General features: G+C 43.9%; 1 protein-coding gene across 1 annotated transcript; it reads right to left on the reverse strand.

Moving 5' to 3' along the window:
- Positions 1-1,130: 1,130 nt before the first annotated feature.
- ADRA1A (adrenoceptor alpha 1A) lies at positions 1,131-17,524 on the reverse strand. The gene is made up of 2 exons (XM_049830922.1): positions 16,642-17,524; positions 1,131-1,642 (listed from the first exon to the last, which is right to left on the reverse strand). Exons 1-2 carry the CDS (start codon positions 17,522-17,524, stop codon positions 1,131-1,133), a joined length of 1,395 nt encoding a protein of 464 aa, XP_049686879.1.
- Between the last annotated feature and the right edge of the window lie 8,405 nt (positions 17,525-25,929).

Here is a 25,929-nt window from a genome sequence, read left to right on the forward strand (position 1 = left end):
GGGTGAAAATAACTTCTCTGAGCCTTATTTGATGACTTACCTAGTTTTGAATTTTACTAGACCTGCATCAAAGCACAGGCACCTTCCAAACAAACCTAGGATGCATGCAAATTGTCATTTGGTTTTGTTTGTAGATTTGGGAGGTTGTTTGTACAAAAAAGAAGAGTTCTGGTTGGTCTCTGAAACTGGGTGGAGTGCAGCCACTTGGATCAAGTTTCCCTTGGCAATGGAGTTTACTGAAATCCACAGCACAAAGGGAAACTTAGAGCGATTCCAAGCAGGGCAAGAGCCAAGAGAGTGATTTTGCTGTGCCCTGCGAGCTGAAGTGACTGCTTTTCCAGACAGGTTGAGGACAAGCAGCTTTGTGGGCATTAGAGAAGACCAATTCCCCATCTGGTGCAGCCCAGGGATGAGGACCAATGAGGCTGCCCAGCTGAAGATGCAAATCCAAAGAGCTGCCTGGTCTCTTCAACAAGACGTGCAGGACCTCACCAAGCCAGGACCTGGACATGAACAAAAGAGGCAAGACATGGTAGGAAAATGTTCTTGTCCACAGCCCCTTAATGAAAAGTAAGCAGAGATCTGTAAACACTGTCCCAAGACCTGAGCCTCCCAACCTCAGCTCTCCTGGCTGTTGAAACGAGGTTTAGCTTTTTTTTTTTTTTTGGGGTGGGGGTGAGGGGGTGGGGCAGAATCACAAAATGGCTCTAAATGTGGAGCTGTCTGAAAGTATCCATGCTGAAATCAGCACGGGGTCTTTGTAGTTTGCTCCTTCTCCCCCATTGCACCTAAATCAGAGCAGTAGGAAATTTGAAACAGGGGAATACAGTGAAAAAGAAAGCCTTTAAACGTCAGGCAAATGACTCGCAGAGGCCAGTCGCTCAGAAGACCGTAGGGTGCTCACCATCCACTGAAGCCATTCACTGTCTTTAAGGGGCCTCGTTCAGGCTACCAGCACTCAAAGACATCACTCCTCAAAAGATATGGCCCGGATTTACAGTATGCTGTTTGTTTCGCCTGGATCCTTCCAACTGTTGGAGCATCTACTTCTACTTCCCGATAAAAAGAGCAACATCCCATTAGCAGAGCCACGAGTTTGCCAGCCTGTGCTGCTAGGCACATTCAGTCCTTTAGACGTCCTCCCCGTTTTCACTGAGGGAGATGGTGTGTATTTTAATGGTTGGCACTTTACAGTTTTCATGGGCGAGGTTCCCCGAAGTGCCTGCACAGCAGCATTCCTGGAGGAAACCTTTACTTTTCGCTTTGGCAGCAGTACAGTCTTTAGAAACTGCATTTTTTGCAGGCATGCTTTGCACAGCGGAGAATAACTTCCATTCGCAGACCCCATCCGACTTGGAAATCTTATAAAAGGTTTCTCCCGAACCAACAGGGATACGGACTACACCTTTGCCGCTCTCCATGCTTTGGCTAGTGGGATGGTTGAGGTTGAAACTTGGGGATTGCTTCTTTGCTGCTTGCTTCCTTGGGAGGCACTGGACTCTCAGGACGTTTTGGAATGCTTTCTTAAACTCTTGACTTGAGCACGGATAGATTATGGGGTTGATGCAGCTGTTTAAATATCCAAGCCAAAACGTTATTTTAAAAAGTGTGTCCGGGGGTTTGATTGCAGGAAAGAAAGAGCCTAAAATAGAAAATACACAGAGTGTTAAGGCAGAGGCAGTGAGAAATTACAGGTAACCAAAGAAACTGAAACACTGGAAAAAATAAATAAGATTCTGTTCTGTCTTGGAAAATTTATGACTCGAAGCCCAATTCCTGCAGGAACAAGTCTTTCAGAATATATGGTGTCATACAATTACATGGATGTTCTATCAGAAATCAATTCAAGACACCTGCTTTATTATACAAGCGTTGTATTCCCATTTACAGCCAGAGAGGCAAGCAGGAGGATGGATATCAAGTAATAGAGGAAAATTGCTTACTCCGGGACTTCTAATTCAAGATTAGCTAGCCAAATAACAGTCATATCTAGGAGGTCATCAAAAGGGGTTTCAAATGGCAAGACAATCACACCATTTCAGAAGTCAGAGTAAGTGAAAAGTAGGATTACTGACTTGACTGCCTTCCAGCTAAAAGTCTTCAAAATGACAAAGTATTGGGTACTCATTTTCCCCTGAAACCTTCAGAAAAACTAACTATCCACATTTTTCTGTCTCATAGAATGCATCTAAAATTCAGAGAAGTTAAAGGAAAGGTTCCTTCCTACTTCAAGGCACACTGGAGAGTGTCTCATGGGCAGCCATGATATATTCATATAAAGGCACCATAAATACTTGCAAGATTACCTCTCGGAGATGATTACAAGGGCAAGAACTTAGATGGCTCCTTAGTAAGGAAAGGACTATGGGACTTTTTATCCTATAGAAGGCAGGATAACATTCAGAAAATTTGGAATCTTTTGACAAAGCTTATTCAGCGTATCAGTGACAGAATCATAAACTGTGCATTCGTTAGTCCTCACTGTCTTGGCACAACAACAGCCAGCTAGAAGTGACCATGTGAATTGAATATTAAATAGCATTGCCAATATCGTTTTTTAAAAAATAGATAATGATATACGATAACATAGGATTTAATTATGAGTTATCTGCTGATTTAAAATCTTGACAACATTTTTCCTAATGCCAAAGCGTTGGTTTTTTTGTTTAACTACAACTTGAGCTACTTACTGCTTGTACAAGCAAGTTTTTAACTTTAAATGATTTGAATAGGATGTCAGTAAATGCTTAAGACATTTACTCATGGGGAGATGTTATTATAAAGCTATAGAGACATATTTAAAGATATCAAAGAGTCCACAATGCTGCTTATGGAGAATTGTTTAGAAACTTGTTGCTTTTCTTGAATGACACTGGAAAATGGCCATTGTAACAAGATCCCGTAATTCTCCTATTTGGTACTTCTCTTTGCTTAGGAGTAAACCCAATATTGTCTGAACGTGAGTGAAGCAGAAAACTAAACTCTGTGTGATGCGGGGGTGGGAATAAGTGATAACAGCGCTTCTAAGACCAATTTTGTAAAATGAATGTAGAGCCAGAGAAAGAGAAAAATGTTTGCCATATGTTGTCAAGGCGAAAGGCTGTTTCTTGCCTCCTTTAAAAGAAAGGGGGAAAAAGTGGTTCTATCATACCAATGTCAGTAATTAGTTTGGGCACAGGAAGAAAAATAATTTCTCAGGAAACATAATTGGCTTCTTTTGGACTTTATAGTCAAGTTTATAATAAACAGATCTTTCAACACTGACAAATGCTTGTCTTCCTGCTTCCCCCCGGACACATTGTAAGCTTGTGCACGTTGAAAAAAATACTGTGGAAGATTTAGGCATGGATGCATTCGTCAGCCTCTGCAGTTCAACTACGTCTCTAAGCAGCTCCTAAGCTTTACAGGGATCGATCTGTTTGTTGGACCTCCCCTGACTCAGGAAAAGCTAATAATGCAATCAGAGGGTGTTCTAATTTAATTCTGAGAGTTGCTGAACTTTGGTTTGAATCTTTTTTTCTTCCCATCTTTGTCAAACAAAGCTACAGCAAGTGCAGCAAATGCTTTCAAGCGGCAAAAGCCGGAGAGGAATTCTGAGGGTGGTTTTGCCGGTGTGAGAAGGTGTCAAAATACTGCCCGAACCAGAGACACAATCAGCGCGGCGTGATTAACGACCTGCTCGTTCTGCTGAACGCCAGCTCTGCTGTGAAATGCGAAGCGATGCCTTCTCGCCGTGGCACCAGCTCCCACCCTCTGAGAGGAGCCGGCGGGCGCGGAGGACGCGCCGCTGCCGGGGGAGAAATGGGAGACGTGGCAGGGTGAGGAGCCTTCCAGTTCCCTCCGATTTGGGAGAGGTCTGGGCCATCTGATGTGGGAGAGGTCCCCTAAGATCCGGGCCGTCTGGCGTACGGCGGAGCAGCAGAGAGGTGAGGCCGAGCCGGGACACCCAACGGCAGCGCAGAACACGCCGCAGGAGCTTTGCTCTTCGTGTTGGAGCCGCTGAACCTCCGATTCCAACCCCGGTTACAACCCGGGCACCGAGCATGGCTCTCGTTGCCTCCGTGCTTGCTTCGGCGCTGCTCCAAGCTAGCTAGGTAGAGCAGTTTCACTCTCAACCAGATTTAAGACCAAAAATGTTGTGCTAAAGAAAGCAAATGCTGTTTTGCAGTTAAGCATGAGCGAGCAGGCATATCTGCGACCTAGAATTTTTCTCAGCAAATTAATGCTGCTTCCCTTCAGTGAAAAACAACTAAATAACGTTCTGCAAGAACCTTCTGGCTGAAGTCATTGGCAGATGAAAAATAATGAAAGGCTTCTAAATGCCCAAATCATGCTCAATTTTTTCTTTTATCTCCTCATTTAATTGCACCATATCTACCGCTTTCCCGTTTGGTGTTAAGACAAAAGGTGAACCGAATCTCGGTTTAGGGAATCAGCTGTGTGAGGCTGAGTGTAAAAATGGGTAAACAATAACAATTCCTGTTTGCTGCAACTTCTGGCTCACTCTAAATGGAATGCTAGTGCCTTGCCAAAGTCTGTTAAAAATAGAAAATAGCCAGTGTCAGAGCCTGTCTCTTGCTCTTTTTTTGGGGTGGGGATCTGCATGCTAATTTATTAATGTAACCTTTTTTGGTTCATCGGCGTAGAGACTTATTGCCTTGGAACAACACACAGGGAAAACAAAATGGAGTATCTTTAACAGCATACAAACGTTGCTGTCTGTAGACCCCATCACACGCTGTCTTTAACACTTTCTTTCCAGTGGTGGACACAACTCGGGCTTTAGGACAGTAGCTTTGCTCTGCTGTGCGCTTGGTTGTGCCAGTCAGTGACGTTTCATAAGTTTAGACTGGCTAAAGCTCTGTCTCCAGGCTCCTATAACTGCGTGTTGCCCTGTGAATGAAACAGTACAAAAGTCAATAGGGAGAAATATTGTCAGCAGCATCTTGAAAGACCTGAGTTTGGAACTGACCATTGGGTCAATGCACCCAATATGTAACAGAGCTAGATGTAAAATCAAAGTAGAAATAATTTGGACCCTTTTCTTACTTATGCTGACAGCTTATTCAACTTCCAGAGCAATATAAATCAAGATCAGCATGTTTAAACTTTGAGGCACTGAATTATTGTGTAGCGTGCAAAAAAATATTTCACCTCCTGCATCTTCTGTGTCTAATGAGCAAAATCCTTCTGTGTGTTGCAGGACTGCTGTGAGGAGCTATTGACATGTCAGCATTTGCTTAGTGCCTCTATAGAAGCGTGATGTCCGATGCAAAGGGCCGCAGAAAGCAATGCCCTTCTATTGCAGACACCTGGTTAGCTCTGTAGTTCAGAAACTTGCCCTAATCTTTTCTGTTGGCTACCTGAGTATCTGGCAAAAGGGGAAAAATTGCACATTCTCCAAGTCCGTGAGGAATCGTGTTCCTCCCCACAGAATACTAAGAATGTATTCTTCTCTTCCAGGCCTTTAATATTCAGTGATGTTGCTGTCACGATTAATATCAGTGGTTGATGTATCTGGTAGCAAGCAGGAGTCATTTTCAAACAGTGCTGCTAAGCCCGGGGATAAGTGTTTTGTTCAGTGTGCTGAAACACTGAAACGGGCAGTGGCTGGCAGCTCAAGTCAGACGAGTTCAAAGTAGAAATAAAACATAGGTTTTGTGGGTTTTTTTTAAACAAGGACCTTAATTAACCGTGAGATTAAACAACGGAGCCGGAGCGATGAATTCTCTCTTCTCTAAGGTATACATTATAAGACGGACTGTTTTCTACGTAGCGGCGAGGCAGGACAGAACCCAGGTGGAAGTGGGGCGAGCAGTTCAGAGCCCATGTCCAGTCAATCCTTGACCACTCGGCAATTAGCTGCCAATGAGTGTCCGCTCGGGTTTGGGCACTTGCCTACTAGCAGCCAGGACTGAGAAAAAAGAATTATTATAGCACTTAATTCGCCAGAGCAAGCTTTTCCAATTCCCCCAATACACTCTAGGCTAGGTGTAGATTAACAGAGCGCTGCCATCCAGGTATCCTCTAATAGAGCTGGACAGTGAGCAGCAGTCGAGAAGTGAGAAGTTTTCTTTTTTAAAACTAATTCTCTATCCTATTCCCAGGCCTTAAATTCTTCCCCAGGACCCTGTCAGGAATAAAATGGTAAATAGTTGCAAAACTGATTACAGTTGAGGGGCTTCATCTTATGTGAACAGCAGTCTGTGCTGGAGGAACAGTAAAGAAAAATTAACTGATCTTTTAATGCCTTTGAATCGTAGACTGACTAAACAACGTTTGAATTCCTGCTTTGTTTTCAAAAGGTTGAGGACTCTCAAGTGTCAGTAGCACAATTCAATTGCTTGTTATAAGAAAATTAAATAAAATAAAATGTACTATTAGCCTCCTGAGATCCTTCGCCATTAAGTATTTCATCACTCACCCCTGAAATGTCAGGACTGCGTTCCCTTCCCTCATCATTTATTTCCCTGTTTGTCAACTCAAAGTTTCTCCAGATCTGAGAGAGAAGTTTTCCATGTACCTCCTGGTGAGTAAGTGCCAATTCAGTCACAAAGATGTAATTTGACTTTGTCATTTGTCAGAAGTTAGAGAGCTGCTTGATTATAGGTTGTTTAAAAACCAGTACTGATGTTGCGCATCGCTTCACTGATGGGCAGCAAAGAGGGATTTAGAAGCTGCCAGACAACGGAAGCTTGTGTTATTTGTTTACCCTGTATTGTCTCTGTCAGCACCATGGGAATAAGATCTCATACATTTTCGTGACCTGTAGACCCACAGCGGTGTTCAAATCCATCTCCCGCTACTAAATCTTGCAGCTCTGTTTAGGTTGGCCACTGTTTCCCCCTTTTTATGTTGTATGGTACAAATCTGGTGATTGAGTCCGAGCACAGGAACAGGCAGGCGGGGCTGTATGGTGACACTGGTGCACGGGTGAGATCGGGGCTGTACCCACGTGTGATGCGAGACCAGCAATAACCTGCAAAGCAGGGATGCCCGTGTATTCGGAGCTCGCGATGAGTAGCTGCCTGCGGTACCTGGAAGGCAGCAGCTGCAGACTCTACTCGGGAGACGACAGCGGTGCCTGTGCACCTTGTGGGCAGCAAACCAAACTGTATTTGTTAGTGTTTTGTTCTCAGGGCTTAAGGCGTCCTAGGGAATGAGGAGAAGTACCCCTTTTAAACCTTGCCCAGAAGTCAAACGAAAATCCTAGCGTCTCTTGCCTCTGGCGTAGAGGAAATACGCCTCTGTACTCCCAGCAAACCGGGAACAGGGAGAGGGGTCTGGTTTACAAGGAGGCTAAGCTTAAAACTCAGGTCCTGGGATCTGCCTAAGGGGTCAAGTTAGAGGTCAGCGGCTATTCCAGAGCAATTGCCCTAAAGACCCGGAGGATGAAGCGCAGAGGAGCACTGATGTCCCCACACAGATTAACTCTGTACCAGGAGCACCTCAGATCTCTCATGAGGCAATCTGCTCTACAAACATTGATAAATGTGTTACATCTTGTGTTCCCAAGCTCAATGTTAGCACTGAACTTTATTCCATAAGACTGGCATTCCACACTGCATCTTGGGTCAAACCACCTTCTGGAAAGTGTATTTATATATATGTATATGTATTGCTGCAGACATGCAACAGCTGCACTCTGGACATATATGCTCTCCCAGCACGTCTTACCCTGCTGCTCCCTTATGGAAAGTATTTTCTGTGGGAACAAAAAATGGGATCGAAGAACCCTTGAACAGTAGAAAACGCTTCTGGGTTTTGTGCAATCAAATTAACGCAACAAATGCAGAACTGCGGTTCGCAGACGTGAGGAAGGGTGAAAGCCTTCATCTGGCAAGTCTTGCACGTTTACAGCTCTGCCTGTCCCAGGGCCTGGAATATTGTGGCTGATTCAGGGGGGAAATGAGAGTAACTTGGTGCCTAGGTATCCCTGACCCATAACAAACACAGGTAGAAGGAGGAGCGAGAGTTTGTTTCTCTTCACAAGGGCCTGAGTTCAGATCTCTGGGGCACCAGGAGGGTGCGGGCGTTTGGACGCAGGTGAGGGTGGAAAGGACAGGCAATAGGAATCGGTCAGTCTGGGAACAGTGCTCTTATTATTTGGATTTTTTCAGGCCTAATTTATGCTCTGTTTCATATTGTACCCACTTACGATGGATGATATTTCTGGCAAAGAGCAAACATCCCAGCAAGCAACTATTTCCAGATTCGCTGTGGGCAGCTGCAGATTTAGAAAGCCGATAAAAAACCATGGGAAGGTAAACTGAGGTTTTGTTAGCCATGTAAACCCAAATAATCACATTGTTTTACAAATCAATTTCATTGTCATTGAAATTCCAGCTCCTGTGCTGTTACTGCAGTGGAATGATTCTGGATCTTGTTGCTCACATTTTTAAGATATTTGATATTCGTCCCAAAGCCCTCGCTCCGGAGTCATGCACTTACAACAAAATCTTAGCTTTCCTTTAAAAATTACCCCCCCCCCCCCCCCCCAAGCGGGTGGTTCAGGGAATAGTTTGAAAAGATGAGTCTATCTCAGCCTGTCTCACGAGTTTGTCACTACGCAGTTGTCAGTCGTGATTTTGGAATCCTTGGCATTAGCAATGCAGGAATTACCTTCTTCAGCAGAAGCTGAGTACTCTCCCTTATGTATCCAAATTGAAGACAAATCCTGACATTTGCTGGGTGGGGTGGGAGAATCACTCATCTCCTTTCAATCACTAAGATCCTAAATTGCACCATGACATTTGGGAGTGAGTGAAAAATTACACTCTTGGTTCATTTACTCCAGGGACTTGAAAGTGGTGACTACACAAAGCGGGAATATTTTGAAGACAAGGACAAACCTCCGCTGACAGGTAGCGCATGCAGGATCGCCGTAGATGTGAATCACAAAACATAGCACAACTGACTCCGCTTTGTCTCCCTTGTTTTCAGTTTAAATGGCTATTAATATCGCTAATTCCTTCCGCTGCTTTGCTGTGTTATGAGTCAGTGGGACACAACGTTTCGGGACTCGGTAACGGTGGAGAAATGTTGGCCACAGGGATGGCAGTGGGATCTTTGCCATTGGCTTCAGTGTAGCCGAATTATCAACCTAGACCAAGAAAGCCTTCCCAGCCTGTGTTTATGAAAAACGCCCCTTGTGATTAGCAAAAAAACCCAACCTTGCCAAGGAAATATCTTGGCTGTTTATTTTTGTGGCTTATTTTCTCCCCATTCAATGGCTTCACACACACACACGGACTTGTGCTCCATGACTCAAGGAGTGTAAATACCCTTCTTCTCCCTGACCTGTGCTCCAGAGAATGAGCTGGGGCTTCTGGTTCTTTGGTTTCTTTCCCCCTTTCTGCCACTGAGGGAACACACTGAAATACTAATGTGGGGAATCTAGCTCTGAATATTTCCTCCACGGCTGAAGTTCAGAATTTTCTGGTATGAAAACTATGTTGAGGGTTAGGTTGTCACAGCTTTTATTCATTTTATTTTATTATGTTATTATCAGCTGAACAATGAAAAGAAAAAGGATTCAGATCCTTGTTTCTCTGAATATTTGGACAACCCAGCCATGACGATGTCAAGGGAGTGCATGGGCTGCTTGCCTTACTCTCTGCCCTCGAAGTAAAGGGGTAGGAGGGACAGAGGATCCTGTGCTTATATTTACTACTCTGAGACCATCTATCCAATTCTAAAGAAGAAAAGAGGTGATTCATACCAAGGAGTTAAGCTATTTACCTTCTGTACGGGAAAATACCACCAGTATAGTGATTCCCTGGAAGGCTGGTGCAATTCTACACAGTTCTGCTTCCCAGGAAAACTTTTGCTTTCTCTTCCTTATTTTCCCCATCAGGAAACTTATTTACCCTCCCATCACGTCAACACCTTCTCTTTAACACTGCCTTCACAGGATAACACAATACTACCCATTGCTTCAGTATCGTCAATGAAAATTGTCTCAATTCTGCAGGAAATTGGTGACTTTCTGTTCAGCGCCCACAGTTAACCTGTTACTGAGGGATCCCAGCTCACTGCCGAATCTCACGCTGCGGCAGATCCCGTTGTACGGCTGCTTAAACTATGGGGGATGGATGAATCACAAGCACTGCCTTTTTATGGCCCCAAAAGACCCTAAAAAACATATTTAAACTGCTCTCAGAATCTCACAGCAGTTGGAGCCTTTGTGTTCCTCTGAAACGGTGTTCCCAGATTTTGCTCATTAGAACCCTCCTGTCTGAAGGAGTCAGTAGGTAGGGAACAGAGTGGACCGCAGGGTATAAACTTCAAGACAGTAGCAGGTCTTTGAACTCCTGCTGTGACAAGGCATGGGTGAAGCAGAGACCCTGCCTTTACTTCCCTGATCCAACTCTGTCATATTCTGGCTCACAGTGACAAAGGAACATGGTCCAAAGCCCAATTACTTTGACGGTAAGTGGGCAGGACCCAGGGTGGCTTATGCAGAAACTGTGGGAGTTGATCTGAACACGTTCTGCCAGGAGAACACATTGAATCGAGACTCAGATGATCATGAAAAGAGCAAGAGGCCATAAAGCTATACCTGATAGGTTTTTCACTGGTACCAAAGATCAGATGGGTCCCTGAAGCACAGCCTTTGGGAAATACTGTACCCTAATAGACAAAATGGAAGCTTTGTGTCGTCCCAGCATTGCAACGTAGAGGAGGACAGGTCAATCGTGCCTTAGCAGCGTGATTAAGGTAGATGAATTTCTGGATCTGATAACATACAAACAACTGCATCTTGTCTGTCATGTCTGGCCATCTTTGACTTCCAAAAATAAGTTTCCCACTTCCAGCTGAGTAGACTGGGTATGAACTCAGACCTCTGGAGCCCAAGCAAGGTGCGATAGTTAAATCAGCCACCTCATTAAAACATATAATAAGTGAAGATACAGACAACAAATGCAAACCTCCCAGGAAAATACAGGGATAAATCCACCAACCTCCAGGCATCGGTGCACGTTCCTACTCCTCACCTTGTGACCTCCTGAGAAATTGCATCAATGGTAGAGGTAGAAAAATGCATTTTATTTTTCTGGTTTACCTCTAATGAAAGTAGAGAGTCATTCTCTTTGACTCCACTTAAAAAAACACCCAAACAGAAAATAGTAATTAGAAACCAGCTGCAGACAGGCACGTAGACAGGATTAGAGGATTCCCTTGACAGTGTTTGTGTCAGCTCACAAGACTAATTTAGTACTCTACTACAAATATAAATACCCTCCAGCGTATCCTCTTTTCTGCTCTCTTCATCATGAGAATGATTGACAAATGCTAAAAGCCTTCCTCTCCTTGCCCAGTTTAGTAGTCTGGATTGTTTTTTCCCCTGTGACATCCTGGCTCAGACTTTCCCTTTTTCCTTCTTTCTGCTTCTGAACACAACATCTGCAACCAGATAGATTTAAGCTCGCTTGTCACAGAAAGTGGACAACAAACAAAGCTCTGCGAGTTTATTGGCTTCTGTGAGTTTAAGATGAACCATTAATCCCAGTTTAGGATCATTTTTGTAATATCCAAGCGCTTTTTCTTTTTTCCATCAGTTTTGGGCACGTTTCACCTCAAAACAACCTCCAAACACTGTCACCTATGTTGTTGAAAATAAATCTGAAAAATTGCCAGAGCAACCCATTAAGTGTCTTCCAGCTACAGGAGAAGGTCTGCCCTGTCAGTTGGCACCACTTTCCAAGGTGATGTTGAGGATGAGCTTACATGACTACAGGCGTGCACTGAAATTCTGGACTCTTCTTGCTCTGTATATTTCTTTCTAGCAATTGCAACAAAAACCACAAAAGGAAGAAACCTGCTGCGTGGCAGGCTGTTATTGCAGAGTGCTGGGGCCCAACAAGCCCTAATTGCCTAGATAAGTCTCATCTGTGGCCTCACCCACAAATTCTCTGCCCACTGGCCTAGGAGCTGCATATAAGGTCAGGCTCTTCTCTTTAGCCCTCTTTGAGTGACACAAACAGGCTCAGGCTTGTTCTTTTTTTGCTCTGTCTTCTTGTTTTGTGTTTGTTGGGCCATTACTGGAGTGTGAGCTGAACCCATCGTAGATGCCACCGCTGCCTGCTTCTGCTCAGGTACGGTGAGGGCACACTTTTGGGGAGGGCACGGCTCCTGCCTGCGCGGCTGTCGCCCTCTGTTCCTGGGTTGTTCTCCCTCCTGGAGCAGCCCTGCTCTTTCCTGCTGCTCCTTGATGTTCAAGTTCCTCTAGGAACCTCTTCTCAGGTTTCTTGTTCAGCTTCAAGTAGTCCCTATTAGCTGGTGCCTAAGAGAATATGGTTGCTCCAATTTGAAAAAAAAAAATAAAAAAAATCTTGCTTACTTTAGGGCATTCCCCCCCCCCCAAGATCTTAAAGAACTTTGGCAACATGCCAAAGAAGATCCTAAAGAGCCTTGAGAAGAGAAGCAGCGCTTCACTTTATAGTGCACTTGAAAAAAAGAAACTTGGTGATAAGAAGGTTTTGACTAATGTAGAAAATGAAAATTCAGCTTGATCACCTGCTAGTTCTCCTAGCTAGATCATAGGTCTTAATTCCCTTCAGTAAAGCTGTGTATTCTTGTTCTTGTAAAGGAGTGCATGGGACGTAATCTCCTGTTCGTGACACCTGGCTTGCACTCCTACCTATTTGAATGGAGTGCTTTACAGCAGTTATATTTTGAGAAAGGAGCCAAGCACGGGGTAACCAAAATGTGAAAGCCAGCACTAAAAAGCCTTTAAAGCTATTCTTGCTGTGTAAATTAACATGAGGGGATGTTAGATGGAGAAGCTCAAGTCACTTATAAGTGGCTAGCAGTCTGGAACATGGTGATTAAGTGTTGCAGAAGAGAAATAAAAGATTAAGAAAATGATGCAACAGGTGTAGAAGATGGTAAGTGAGAGCAATAGCCCTGAACTGCACGTGGAAACATCCTTTCCAGCTACCTTCTCTGAAGGGCTGAATAATAGTCTGCATGGACGAGGTAGGATGCTCTTGTAGTCCACTTGGAGCAAACACCAGCCTGTACTACACAAGTGGCAGCCAGTGAAAGTATTCAGAGCTCCTCAACAGCCAAGTAATCTATTCAGAAGATTAACACTTTCTTCTCTTGCATATATCCCCCGTATACTTGTCCCTGTATATAGAAAGGTGGATGCTTAGTGTAGAATTAGGAGAGTTTGGTGGACATATCTGAAAAATCTTCTGCTTGGGAAGCAATTGCAGACAGCTGTGGATGTACGTGGACATAATTCTTTCTTTACAACCTAATGCTGGGGCTAAAGTGTTGGACACGATTGCTCTTAGGCAATGACATTTACAGGAAAGTGTCTGTGCAGAATTCCCCCAGTAAAGTTAATTCAGCAATGGGTTTACAGCTTTTTTTGGGGTAATAAAAATTCAAGGGAAGGTTTGCAGAATAAAAAGCATTTTACGCTGTCAGACTTCCACTACTGTGAAGCAGAGACAGAATTTGAGCTCACTAAGAATAGGTGTCTTGTATAGAGCCTAATGGACATAGACAAAAGACTTCACAGTTCTTGCTGGCTCTTAGGTGCTGATTGCTTCCTCTTATCCCGCGTTTCGGTCAGTCTAAACCTTCCCTAAACTATCCTAGGAAAGAACCTCTCATTGCACTAGGAAAGCTACTTGTCTAGTAAGGAACTGAGATTTAATTAGGTGAATAAAAAGACTGTAGATCCAGTTGGGACGCACTTGAGCTTTGACTTGGAAGGTTTTGTTACATAATTTGTGAAGACATGTTGAGTTTAAAGAAACTTTTACAGGAAACCTTTGAGACTAGGAGCAGATCCACCGGTCACCTCTAAAGAAGGAGAGGAAGCGCGAGCAGAAATGAAAACCTGACCTCTTCCAGGGGAAATGGGCTAGTTTGACACTCTTATTTTACAGAAGTTTTGTGAAGGGTGGGTTTGCACTCCAGCACACAGAGAAAAGGACAAATCTTAACCTCAGGTCTTTTCATGCAACAGGATTATCATTCCCTGGTTTACTCCACAAGCATCAAAGCCAAGTGAGAAGAAGGTGTATTGGACTGAAAGCCTTGGCACAGACCATTTGCCTGGAATGAAACTCCATCCATCTAAGAAGGTAAGAAAGACATTACTTAAACAGATTGCAAATGGCAACTTTATACACCAATTTCAATTAAGATATTGTCTTATGGCAGGGATACTCAAACTGTTTGTCCAGTTTTTTTCAGCAGCATCTACTGATACAGTTGTCGTGCCTTTATCTCCCTCCTGATATCCTATCGCTCTTGCACTTCCCATACCTACACCCCAAAAGTTTCTACCCCCATTTGTCGTAAGTTTTAACAAGCCTGGTGTTTCTTGTTTTAAAGTGGTTCTTGGCTGGTAGAGTTGATGTTAATAGATGTGGGATCTTGAAGATGCTGTAGATGACAGTAAAATAAACTTATGTTTTGGCAACTTCTGCTGCATAGGGTGGTCAGCACCTGCCAGTTGTCTGAGGTGGTTTGTGAAGCGTTTAAGAATGTCTCTCTCATGGGGAAACCTCACTGAGGGCAGCCTGGCTGATGGGAGGTGTTATAGGTCTGTCCCATGGCCACAAAGCTGCAGAGCTGGTCTTTTGCACAATAAGGTTCTTGTTGCCCCGCTGGCTGTGTTGTGAACTGCACAGTTGCCAACGGTTTCAGCGACGGAGTATTCTGCACATCTGAAAAGTCTGACTTCTGCCTTTAATTTGCTGCGTGATCCTGGCTGGGTCACTTTGCCTTCCTATGCCTACCTTCACCTGTCTGCAGAATAGATCTGAAAGCGGTTCCTGTCTTCTGGAAAGTGTTCTGCAGAGAATAGATGTAGAGTGCCATATGCACACATCTCCGGGTGGGACAGCCTGCCTCAAGATGTGCTCCTTTGGGTTTTTTTGAAGATATGTTTTTTGTGCAACTTGTCTGTTTAATAGTTTTTTGTCTTTAAACAAAAGTAGCAAACAGGTTTTGAAAGACTTACTATATGCTTTAAAAATAATGTAGTAAGCCCATGAAGATAAGGAAACTAACCTCAAGAAAGTTTCCTTATAAGGGATCAAAGAAAGATGCAAAGTCCCTCTTGAGTCCAGAAAATTTCTTAAATCCAAAGCAAATTAATTAACAGCAGCTCTGTGTGGGCAGCCACATTTGCAGATAAAAAGAAGTGTTTAATATGTTCTCGCAAACCCTTTTTGGGTATGTTTCAGGCTTCTTGCAACCAACATTCCAACATGCTGACATCCTGGACAGCACGAGCCAGAGGCCTTTCAGGGCTCCTCATTATGAAACATCTACATCTTTTACTCTAGCAATTCCCAGTATTGACCAACAGAAAAGATTCTGTATTTTGGGGTTCTTCACATGGCAACATTAGCAACAGGTTTTTGTGAAGCAGCCTGGTAATCTTGGTAAATGCAGTAGAGTTTAACTGAAAAAGAACAGCTTTTTATATAGTTTTTTTAAAAAAAAAAATAATTAAAAGAAAATCTCCAAACCTTTCTTTTCATGTTTAGGTAAGGCTGTTTTTTCTTTTTCTTAATTGTACACATTGTTCTGTTAATAGCTCAAACTTGAACACAATCTTAGTTTATTTTTCCTGTATAGCATAAACCCTTTCCATTTCATTTCTGCCTTTTTGGGAAGATTCAGTATTTAAGAAAAGCTACTGAAATTGAGCAAATCACAGATTTAAGGTTCCATGTTTCAAAACCTAATATTTAGTACAGCTGCTGCGGAGCAACATACATCACACTCAGATACAGGTATGAAATTAGTATTCTGCTTCTAAATCCTGAAATCGCATCAAAGGTGACTGAGCAAGGTTTAATTAAAATTCTAATTACTACTTTATATTTCAGTGATATCAAAGCAGAACAAATCCCTGACTTTCCTCCCCTTTAGAATTACAACTGGTGAATAAATATTCATATTCAGCATGATGGTTGAAACCAGTGTTTGGCCAGTGGGCTCAGTGGGGTTCCACAATAGATGCAAGCCAGAGAAGTATAAAATTAGTTTGTAGGATCCTCACTGCTGTCTTCTGACTGGTCAGACGATAAATTAAAAAATACATTCATTTAATTTGGAGTATGGTATCTCATAGTGTGAATTTCCTGATAGGAAGCTGATTTATTTTTTTTTCTTTGAAGTGGGAAGTATTAGGTGCTGAGCACTGCAGGAGATCTGGCCCCAAGTCTGTGAACAGCTACTTTGACCCCGAATGCATTTATATCTTGACCTTTTACCTATTTATATCACCTGAAGAACTGGCTGCAAACTTAGGTATAAAGACACACATCTAAAGATATTGTTCCTATACCAGAGTTGGTCAGAAATAACAGTCCTAGTTCTGAAAGACTGAAAGTATTTTCTGTATGGAAAAAGGAGTACTAAATCCTTTCCATTATTTTCAGAATGTTATGCTTCTCATCACCAGAGACGTTTTGTTTCATTTGAGACTTTCATTTTTTACATTCACTGCTTTGTGACGGTGAATGTTTTGATTTTGACAGCTTTGCAATAGAAAATTGTTCCCTCGGAGCTTTTTCGATCAGCATTATTGTACACAGGCGCAAACATGGCCCTCCCTCCAGGGAAGGTGCTGTAAAACGTAAGGGGTTTTGCTTTACTTACCAAGAGGCATTACTACAAAAAAAGGAAGCCAGCAGAGAACGAAGCATCCCACAACTATTCCCAGGGTCTTGGCGGCTTTCTTTTCCCTGGAGAACTTGAGGAGACGCACCGAGAAATGATGCTTGCTCTTGGGGTTGGATGCTGATCCCCTTGCTTCAGGAGCGTTCTTACGATGGATCCGTAGGGTCACTTCTTCGGAACGAGACCTCTCTGTCTTCAGACCAGACGTCAGACCTTTGTTTTCCCTTTTGGCCACTACGTACACCCGGCAATACATCACCAAGATAATCGTCAGGGGGAGGTAGAAGGAGCCCAGAGCAGAGAACAAGACGTAGCCGGGCTCCTCGGTGATTTGACAGATGGTCTCATCTTCTGGCGCCGGTTCCTTCCAGCCAAAAAGCGGTCCGATCGATATCACCAGAGACAACGCCCAAACGCACAGTAACGCCAGGAGCCCTCTCTTCTCTGTCACTATGCTTGGGTACCTCAGCGGGTAGCTCACCCCGATGTATCTGTCTATCGAGATGATGCAGAGGCTCATAATGGAAGCAGTGCAGCAGAGGACATCGACGGCTGCCCAGATGTTGCAGAAGATTCTCCCAAAGGCCCAGTAGCCCAAAATCTCCATAGTAGCTGAGAAGGGCAGGACAGTGGAAGTCAAGAGGAGGTCAGCTACAGCCAGGTTAATGATATAATAGTGGGTAACACTCTGAAGATGTCTGTGGCAGGCTACTGAGAGGATAACCAGAATATTACCCAAAACCCCAAAAACTATCAGCCCTCCTAGAATAACACCTAGTAAAATGGCCTTTGAAATGTTCACAGGCCCCACAGAGTTGGTGCAGTTGGAGCAGTCGGAGGAGTTTCCAGGGAGGAAAGCCATGGTGAGTGGCTGGTAATGTTCATGCGAGGCTCTTGTACTTCACTCCCTTTTCAGGTAGAAAGAGTGATGAGATCAGTTCTCAGAAGGTCCTACAGGCAACATGTGCCTAGCTTTGCTGAGGAAAAGGGTTTTTAAGAACATCTTAGACGTGCAGCACCAGGAACAATGAGAAGGATCCAGAAACATATTAGAAAATCTGCCTTTCTCCCTAAGTTTTTACCATTTTTGCACTGTTCATAGCCAGCACTTCCAAGTCAAATTTAACTCCTTTTGCATTTTTCTTGGGGTGCAAAAGTGAGGCTACGCAAAACAGAGGCTACTTGTCTTACTTTCCAGGATTAAATGAGGAGAAAGGTTGGAATCGCAGGTTAAAATCATTTCTGCCTTTTGGGGAAGATTCAATATTTAAGTAACAAATATTCCAAAGGGTCTCAACTTTAAGTTTCTCCCAAGAGGAAATCACTGATGCTTTTAATTACTTTGTGTTAGTCCTGATTCTTTCTGCCCTACAACTGGCTTAGAAACCTGGCAAGGTGGAGGCTCCTGCTGTGTCTGCTCAATAATGTCATTGGAGTTACCTGCCACTACCCATCTTCAGGGTCTGAAGTGTCAATCAAAGCTTCTCCATGCTGTGGAGCAGTTGTCACTTGAGCTCCTGGACTGCGAATTAAAGTTCACTTACATCAGCTTCTGGCTTGCGCTGAAGGGGAGAGCGAAGTTTGCCATGTCAACGATGCACGCTGTTGTACTCTTTGCAGATCATCACCCCCCTGAAGGAGACAAAGACACAAACAATATCATTCCCAGAAGCAACGTTCACTTACTGCTATGGTTCCCATATAAGAATAGAGCGGGAGGCTATTTTAGGGAGCCTTCCTCAGGCTGGCTCCAGCCAGTGGAACCAACCTTTTTCAGCCCAGTATTGTTTAACAACAACAAAGAGACCAACGCAGATTTTGTTGCTTGAATTTTCTGACCGTGTTCTCAGCAGCAGTCCATTGTCCTTTGGGGATAGCAATCAATCTTAATTATCAGTTCACCTGCAGAGACCAGTGCTAGGTGAGACGGAAACCTGCAGGACACAATTCAGGACTACAAACTGTGAGGCAGATTTATAAGTCCAGACTTTAGTCTAAGATGTCTTTATTAAGTGACTCCTTCACCCACTGATCTGCTTGTTAGTCCAGCTAAACTGCCCATTTTAGAAATCTATAGGGAAAAGCAATTCCTGCCAAGCAGAAGATGTTGCAAGGAACAAGTTTCCTACTGAGTGACACAACATTTTGGAGTATCTGGAAGCCAAGCTCAGGCTTAGCTGACTAAATATGGAGAAAAGGTACATCAGATGGAAAAGTGAGGATAAGCCTGGGAACTGAGACACCGGGGGCACGAAGGGGAAAGCTACAAGTGTGGGCTGAAAAGCCTTTCACAGCACCTAGATGTGGATATAGTGTTCCCATCCAAAATATTGATCAGACCTGTGGAAAAGCACCACTAAGACTACTCCTGTTAAATCTGAGATGAGGTAAGACTCTAAATGTCCTAATATTAGGTCTTTCAGAAGAGTTCCTCAGATTGCACTTTACACAAACACTAAGCAGCACCAACTGTCACATAGCTGAATCTCAAAACTGCAATTTCCCACAGCAGAGGCATTTAAAACTCTGAACCCCCAAAATTCCCAGTTCACAAGCAGGGATGATGGGGGAGGGCAGATGAAAAGGTATTGCGCTGTGGGAATTGGCCTTCTGTGCAGTGAAATGAAATTGGATCTTATATTTTCTTTCCCGTGAGAGGGAACAAGTTGAAGAATAATTCCAAGAAATAAAAGGACAGATTTTACTAAGCACATCAATCAAAAGTGACTGTAGCATTGAGCATCTCTAACCATTATAACTGTGGTCATTATAGGGTTGATGGTGGACTAGAAAATTTAGAATTTATCCAACTTGATTTTTAAGCGCATGCAGGAAAACTTCCCAGTAAGTCAGGGAGATGCAGCAGAAAGGACTGACAGATATTCATTCTCAAACCCGACCAGATAATACTCAACTCGTGGAGACAGATCGTTTGGGGAAGAGCATACCCTAGACCCTTGTGCCTGCCCCAATCCACACTCACCTCTTCAGTCTCTAGAAGGCAGCACAGCTCCTCTGAGCATCTGGAAAGGAGATTCACAGCACAACACAGCAGGCTCCTCTCTTCATGCAGAGATGGGACTCTGTGCCTGGAAATCCATTGCTTTCCTCCCTTTATTCCCCCACTAGTGTCTTGGCAGCTCCTGGTTGCACCGATTCCCTGTATCCCAATGCTCGTGAGGGGCTCGACTCCAGCATCCCTCAAGGGATCGATCCCTCCCCAGTTGCAGTGCTCAGCTCCACACTGTCAAGGAGCAGCAGTAACTTTACTGCTCTGCTGATGTAGCAGGCAGTATCCTTGCCATTACCGTAATCCCCTGCCATTCCCGTATTGCTCAGAAAGAAAGAGCACTTAATCTGATGACAAGTGGCGTTTTAAACTTTTTCTTTCTTTTCCCCCCATGCGAATGTACCAGTTCCTGCAGAAATCATCAGAAAGCGGAAGGCAGCTAACAACCTCCTGTTTCTAGGCTAACAAGTAATTCTTGTGCTATACCAAGAGAATTGCCTGCCAGACAAACCGAGCATGAAGAAAATAACAAGGAGAGACAGCCACCCTGCCCGTGCAGTCTGCGTGCTGGGACAAAGTACTGGGGTAGGCAGCAGCACAGCTAACCTGGAGATGGGGGTTTAAGTATGAAATGCCTTGAGCAGAATGTGCTGTTGGGGCGAGATTGATTTTTCACATGGCTCTTTTAACTGCATTTTTTTTTTTTAAAGTGCCCCAAGTCACTGATGATGAACAGACAAATATAAAAATGGTGTCCTGAAGTGAAAAGGAGGGAAGCAGAGAACTGACTGGGATTTTTACGGCCAAAGGAAAGCAATTCCTATAGCCACAGGGAAGCAGATGAACGATGTGGCTGTTCTGGCATGACAGACTCTTCACCTCCTCCTCCTCCTGGGCAGTAACTCTGAGGGAAAGTTTGTTTGTTGGACTCATGTGTTGCCTGAACAGAGGCAAACTTAAAAGTGATGCTCAAATTACCCCAGGAGAGCACCGAATGCAGAGCTTGGCTTGTCAGTAGCCTCAACCGCTGTTCCAATGGCTTTACAAGGGGAGGGAGGGCGGGGGGAAATTCAAACTAATTTTGAGAACCTTGCAAACAGGAGAGGTGATTTGTAGATGCTCAGCTTCCATTTCTCTGCAGTTTTCTTGGCACCTGTGCTACTTGCTCTGGAGATGTAACACTGGTTTTGGAAGGCTGCTGAGAGGTCTCGAGCTAACACTGAGCTCCTGCGCAGACCGGAGTGTCAGGCTGTACCGTCGTCCTTCCCTGAGTAACAAAGGACGTTGCGAGAGAGCAAAGTCTAAATGAATAAAGGAAATCTTGAGTTACCAAAGACCCTTAAAGACCATGATTCAGCAGACCTATTTTAGCTGCCTGGTTTTGGATGAGGCAACTTTATTTCACTCGATCAATTGGAAAATGAGTCTAAATGACTCGGGGGAGGGAAGGGAGATGAACCCCACTCAGGGTTTTGTTTCTACTGATACCTAGGACCTCTTCATACTGGTGGCTTGTTCCAAGCTCTTAAATGCGTAAGGGAAATAAATTTATATTCGTAGTTTCAGTCATTACCACTGTACTCAAAGTATCAGCTCGCTTATGAGTAATACCCTTGTTAGAGGACATTTTTCTGGGGGGGGGGGGGGGGAGGGGGTGAAGCAGAAGGAAGTGCCAGACAGTAGGGTTTTTTTTTTCCTGAAATCCGCAGAGAAAAATTAATGCATCACAGCAAAGAACTCGTGTACCCAGAGCCCACTAACAGTCCAAGGTCAGAAGGGTCACTGAACAAAGTACAGTATGTTATCAGGTAAGGAGGGAGAGGGCTGGATTACTGTCACATCCAAGTTTTATGAAGCCATCTTGGTACTTACCTCTTGCAAGATACGCTGGAGTTGCACGTGTCCCATTTAAAAGTTTTGGACTAATCGGAACGTTCAGGAGGAAGCAGTGAGAATGGTACAAGTCTAGAAAACATGACCTGTGACGCTGGGAAAGGAGGAGCCCTTGAATCTCAAACTCTGCACCTCTGAAGCCAGGTGAAAGACTGCCTGTAGAGGTTATGAATATCCACTGCTGGAAGGTTTTAAGAACAGATTAGGCAAAGATCATCCACAGCGTTTAACTTGGGTTTCATTTTCTGTTGAGAGAAGATGAAATCCCCATAGGGTCCCACCCAATGTGGTTTTCTGCAGTTAAGGTGGGTCCCACCCAATGTGGTTTTCTACTGTTAAGATCCGTAGAGAAAGGCAGGTCTCTGAGTTCAGGCAGTGGAAGGAACAAGAGTCCTGGACATGGTCGTTGTTTCTATTGCAACCTTCTTTGGTGATATTTGGCAAGTCCATTTCTAAGTGTACCTTTCCCTGTCTGTGAAGTAGAGGAAAGGATGCTTTTCTCTCCCTTCTCTTATTCGCTTGCACTGTAATCCTTCTGGTATAGGGTTGTATCTACTCTGTCTAGATAGCACCCAAGATGAAATAGATCCTCTGCTTTCTGCGTTGTAAATTATACTTATTAAGGTGACAGGGTCCCGAAGGGAGGGCTCTGGGCAATGCCCACCTGCTCAGCTGTTTCTAAGCCTCTGGCCCTTTCTTATCTGCTAGCTCTGTTAAATTCAGAGCCTTAAACCCTAGCTTTTGGCCAGCACTGTCAGTTCAAGTATGTCATACAAAGGGCCAGCGTCCCACTGCTTGTGTGTCTGATGCCATTTAAAAAAGTGCCGTTGTTAATCTGCTTAGCTCAGTGCCAGACCACGTAGGCAACCTGTGTCTGGGACCAGGAGTGGAATAACTTCTTCGAGGTGCTATAGGCTATGACGTGATTAGTTATTCACCTCTTCAGAAAGTAGTGAAAAGTGTTGTTTTGAGAAGTCATCCCTCAGGGTTTAGTAAGGGCTTAAGTTCTGCTTGGGTAAGAAAGAAAACCCACCCAAAGGCAAGTGATATTAAATGTTGTCTATTAAACTTGAAGCTGGAAGTAGACTCATTCCTCTGTCTTTTAAGATTTGGACAGCCCAAAGCTTATAGCACAGCTGAGTTGAAAATAAATTGCAAACTTCTGAGTATGTAAAAAGAAAAAAATAAATCAAGCCAGCATAGTTGCTCTTGGGTTGCAGCTGCTCATACATTGAAGACAATCGGTTTGCACTGAGAACAGGGAGCTTGGAGGATAGTGCTACACGTGATCTGAGACTTGGAAGAGAGCAGTGTGTATTCAGTACTGATGATTTACTCTTCCTGAACAGCCTCATTTGCAAGTACGATGATGTGTACGTCTAGGGGTGACATATCGATGGAAAGATCTATATGTATTAGATAAATGAAGTAAAGATGAAAATTATCCAAGCCATCTGGAGAACTCAAAGTGAGCATTCAAACCGTGGGTTAAAAAAAGTTTTGGGCAAAAAGGGCTGAAATTATCAAAGAAGATAGATCTGCCTGTTGATTTCATACTCACTTTAATAGTGAGGTGTCCAAGTATTAGAAGTGTCTAACATTTTCCATCTTGGGATTCATAGGGAATTTTCCCACCATGTTCCTAAATCACTTAAGCATAGGCTAATGCTAGGTAAACAAGATCCATGCTTTTGCATAAATCAAGACATCTTCGTTAAAGCTAAGGGTACTTTCTTAATTCACAACAGAGCAAGATTTGGGCCACTGGATTTTGTGTAGAGCTGTGGGTCTGAAGGCTGCCCAATTACAGAGAGATGCTGTTAAATGTTCATTTCTATGTAACTCACGAAGAATTTCCTGGTTTGATTTATTACCTGGGTGATCTGATAAAGTCTAACCACATACAGAGGACAGTGCTGTTCCGTAGCTTCAGGAAGATTGATTTTTACCTACTGCTGAAACAAATCTATCCAGAGATGAGTGCCTACTTCAGTTTTCATCCCTCCTGCTTCTTTCTTGTTTACCTCCAGTGCCTAGCTGGGTTCTTTCCCGTGATGTTCCTGCTGCTTCTTTCTAGTGAGAGTTTATGCCACTTTTCCCTGCTTTAGCTTGATGTTAGTCTTTAATACCTAAAACGGTTTGGGGGAATTGAAGGTGTGTCTAAATCGTACCTATCTTGGACTGTCTTGTTTAAATACTTCATTCAGGTTTTTATCTGCTGCCTGCCCACATGTGAGGAGCAATGCGATCCGATGCACTGAAACACCTGCCTTCATGCTGCTGACTTGATTTTCTCCCTTTCTCCTTCCAACTTTTGTCTGGCAAGACAGAACTCGGGGCCAGAGCTCTGACTGCGTCCAGCGTGGCCCATCCAGCTCTTCGTACAACAGTCCTGACTGCAATCCGTATAACATCACCGTGACAGAAATAAAACCAATGTGCTGCTTTATCTTTCCCAGATCTGAGCTAGATTTAGGTCTGGTCTTGTGCCTCAGCATTCACTACAGGCCTACGGGCTTTCTTTTCCATCCAAAGCACCCAGTACAGCAAATTCCTTGACTACTTTAGAGAAGCGTCGCTCTGAAAAATCCTGGGGAAGAAATTCTGTCTTTATTCAGGAACGTTCTCTTATTCCAGGGGGGCTGGAAGTCCCTGTGAGCTTTATTTGTCCCCTTGTGTTGGCTGGTTGTCCAAGCTTAGGGCATCTCGCCTGCTCGTGCTAGATTTCTCTTGCCATGTGACTTGGTACATAATTCTGTCATCTCTGCAAAGCCTCCACCTCCCTACAGTGCTCGAACAGCAGCTTTTGTCCAAGTAACCTGCCAAGCAGCTCAGAGCATAATGATAAGTTACGTTTGATATCTGGAGCCTCTCATCTACATGGAGCCCGTGGTACTTTGGAACTGTAAATGCAAAGCTCGTGTCACCCCCTGCCATCTCCAGGCAGCAACTGTTTGCTAGAAATGTTAGAGAATATTGTTTAGGGAAAGGATGTACCATGTCAGTGATGTATTTGCCTTTCCCTAGGCATATATTTGCCCATTATTTGCTATCGCTGCATCTTGTCTGAGATCCCCTTGAAATGGAAGGGGTCCAAGCTGTTGACAGCAGAAGTCAGCAGCTTTAAAAGAAATGTGGCAGCAGCGAGAGCTTTTGGCAGTGTGTTACAGGGAGCAGCTTTCTGATGGCAGCACCGGCACGGGCAGGGAGGAGATCTGAAGCCCCCTGAAGCCAAAGCCAGTAGCTGGAGCTCCAGAAACTTGTCTGCTGAGGTCACTGGTCCCTTTCTCTTAGGGATAGAAACTACCATGCCAGAATAGATCAGTGCTCCATCTAATTTAGGAACCTGTCATATAGTGGCCAGCACAGGATGTTCCAGAGGAAGAGACGTTTGTGGCGTAAGTCCACAAATCTACAGATGATCAGACGATCGACGTCATACCTACGCAAGATGACTGTAGCCACTACTTTAACCTTTTCCAAGCCAGCCTACCTCCTCCGCTGATGATTTTGGCCAGAGAGGTGGTGAGCCATGTTGTCTTTTGCCCAGGCTAATCTCACTCCCTTCTCCTGATGCACCCGATTGCTCCTTTACCCAACTGCTGTTTTATGACTTAAGCAACATGGGGCTGGAGCTGCCTTTTAGTTCAGACCAGACTAGACCAGACCAGAGCATGCTGTGTTCCTAATTATTATATCAAGGTATTGCTAGAACACCAACAGCAAAGAACTGTGCTTTTTTTTCCTCTCCTGATGGGTCTTTCTCTTAAGAACCTCAAATCACAAAAGGACTTAACAGCTTCCATGGGCCTAGTACTCAGACAAAAATCGCTGCCCATTTCTTCTTTCGTTTCCTTTAATTGCCTCAAATTAATGCTGTCTGTAGAAATGTATACAGTTTGTATCTTGATGGCATGCCAGTAGACATAGGTGTCTGAGAGATACTAGACAGTTTTTTATTCCCTTAAAGCAACAAGCTGTAGCTTTATTACTACGTACGTGAGCATTTTAGTAGTATGTTCTTTCTCCTGTCTTGTTTATTTCTGGCTTCTTAATTGTTATTACTAAAATACACACACCAATAATTCCCTTCCATCGAGCCAGGCTCTTATGACTGCACAACACAATTACCACGAATTAGCATCTCATGAAAAACAAAGAAACAACACAAAGCCCAAAAACCCAAACAAACCCTCCCAACTGCCTGACATTTTAAAACTCTACTTAAAACACCAACAGGCAAGAATGGTAATTAGATTTGCAAAGCAAAATGCTTTTACATGTTCAGGACTTTAATTCAACCATACTGTACGTTTTATTTATGCCCAGAGTCTGTCCCCGGAAGACGTGTATGTGAAGTAGAA

The sequence above is a fragment of the Accipiter gentilis genome, chromosome 28 (assembly GCF_929443795.1).
Source record: "Accipiter gentilis chromosome 28, bAccGen1.1, whole genome shotgun sequence".
Taxonomy (NCBI): domain Eukaryota; kingdom Metazoa; phylum Chordata; class Aves; order Accipitriformes; family Accipitridae; genus Astur; species Astur gentilis.

Bases quoted from the DNA above. Each gene is read 5' to 3' on its own strand.
- ADRA1A (XM_049830922.1), bottom strand. From the start codon at position 17,524: ATGGCTTTCCTCCCTGGAAACTCCTCCGACTGCTCCAACTGCACCAAC. The intron at 1,643-16,641 runs GTAAGTAAAGCA...TTTCTATTTTAG, and splicing joins TTTTGTAGTAATGCCTCTTG to GCTCTTTCTTTCCTGCAATC.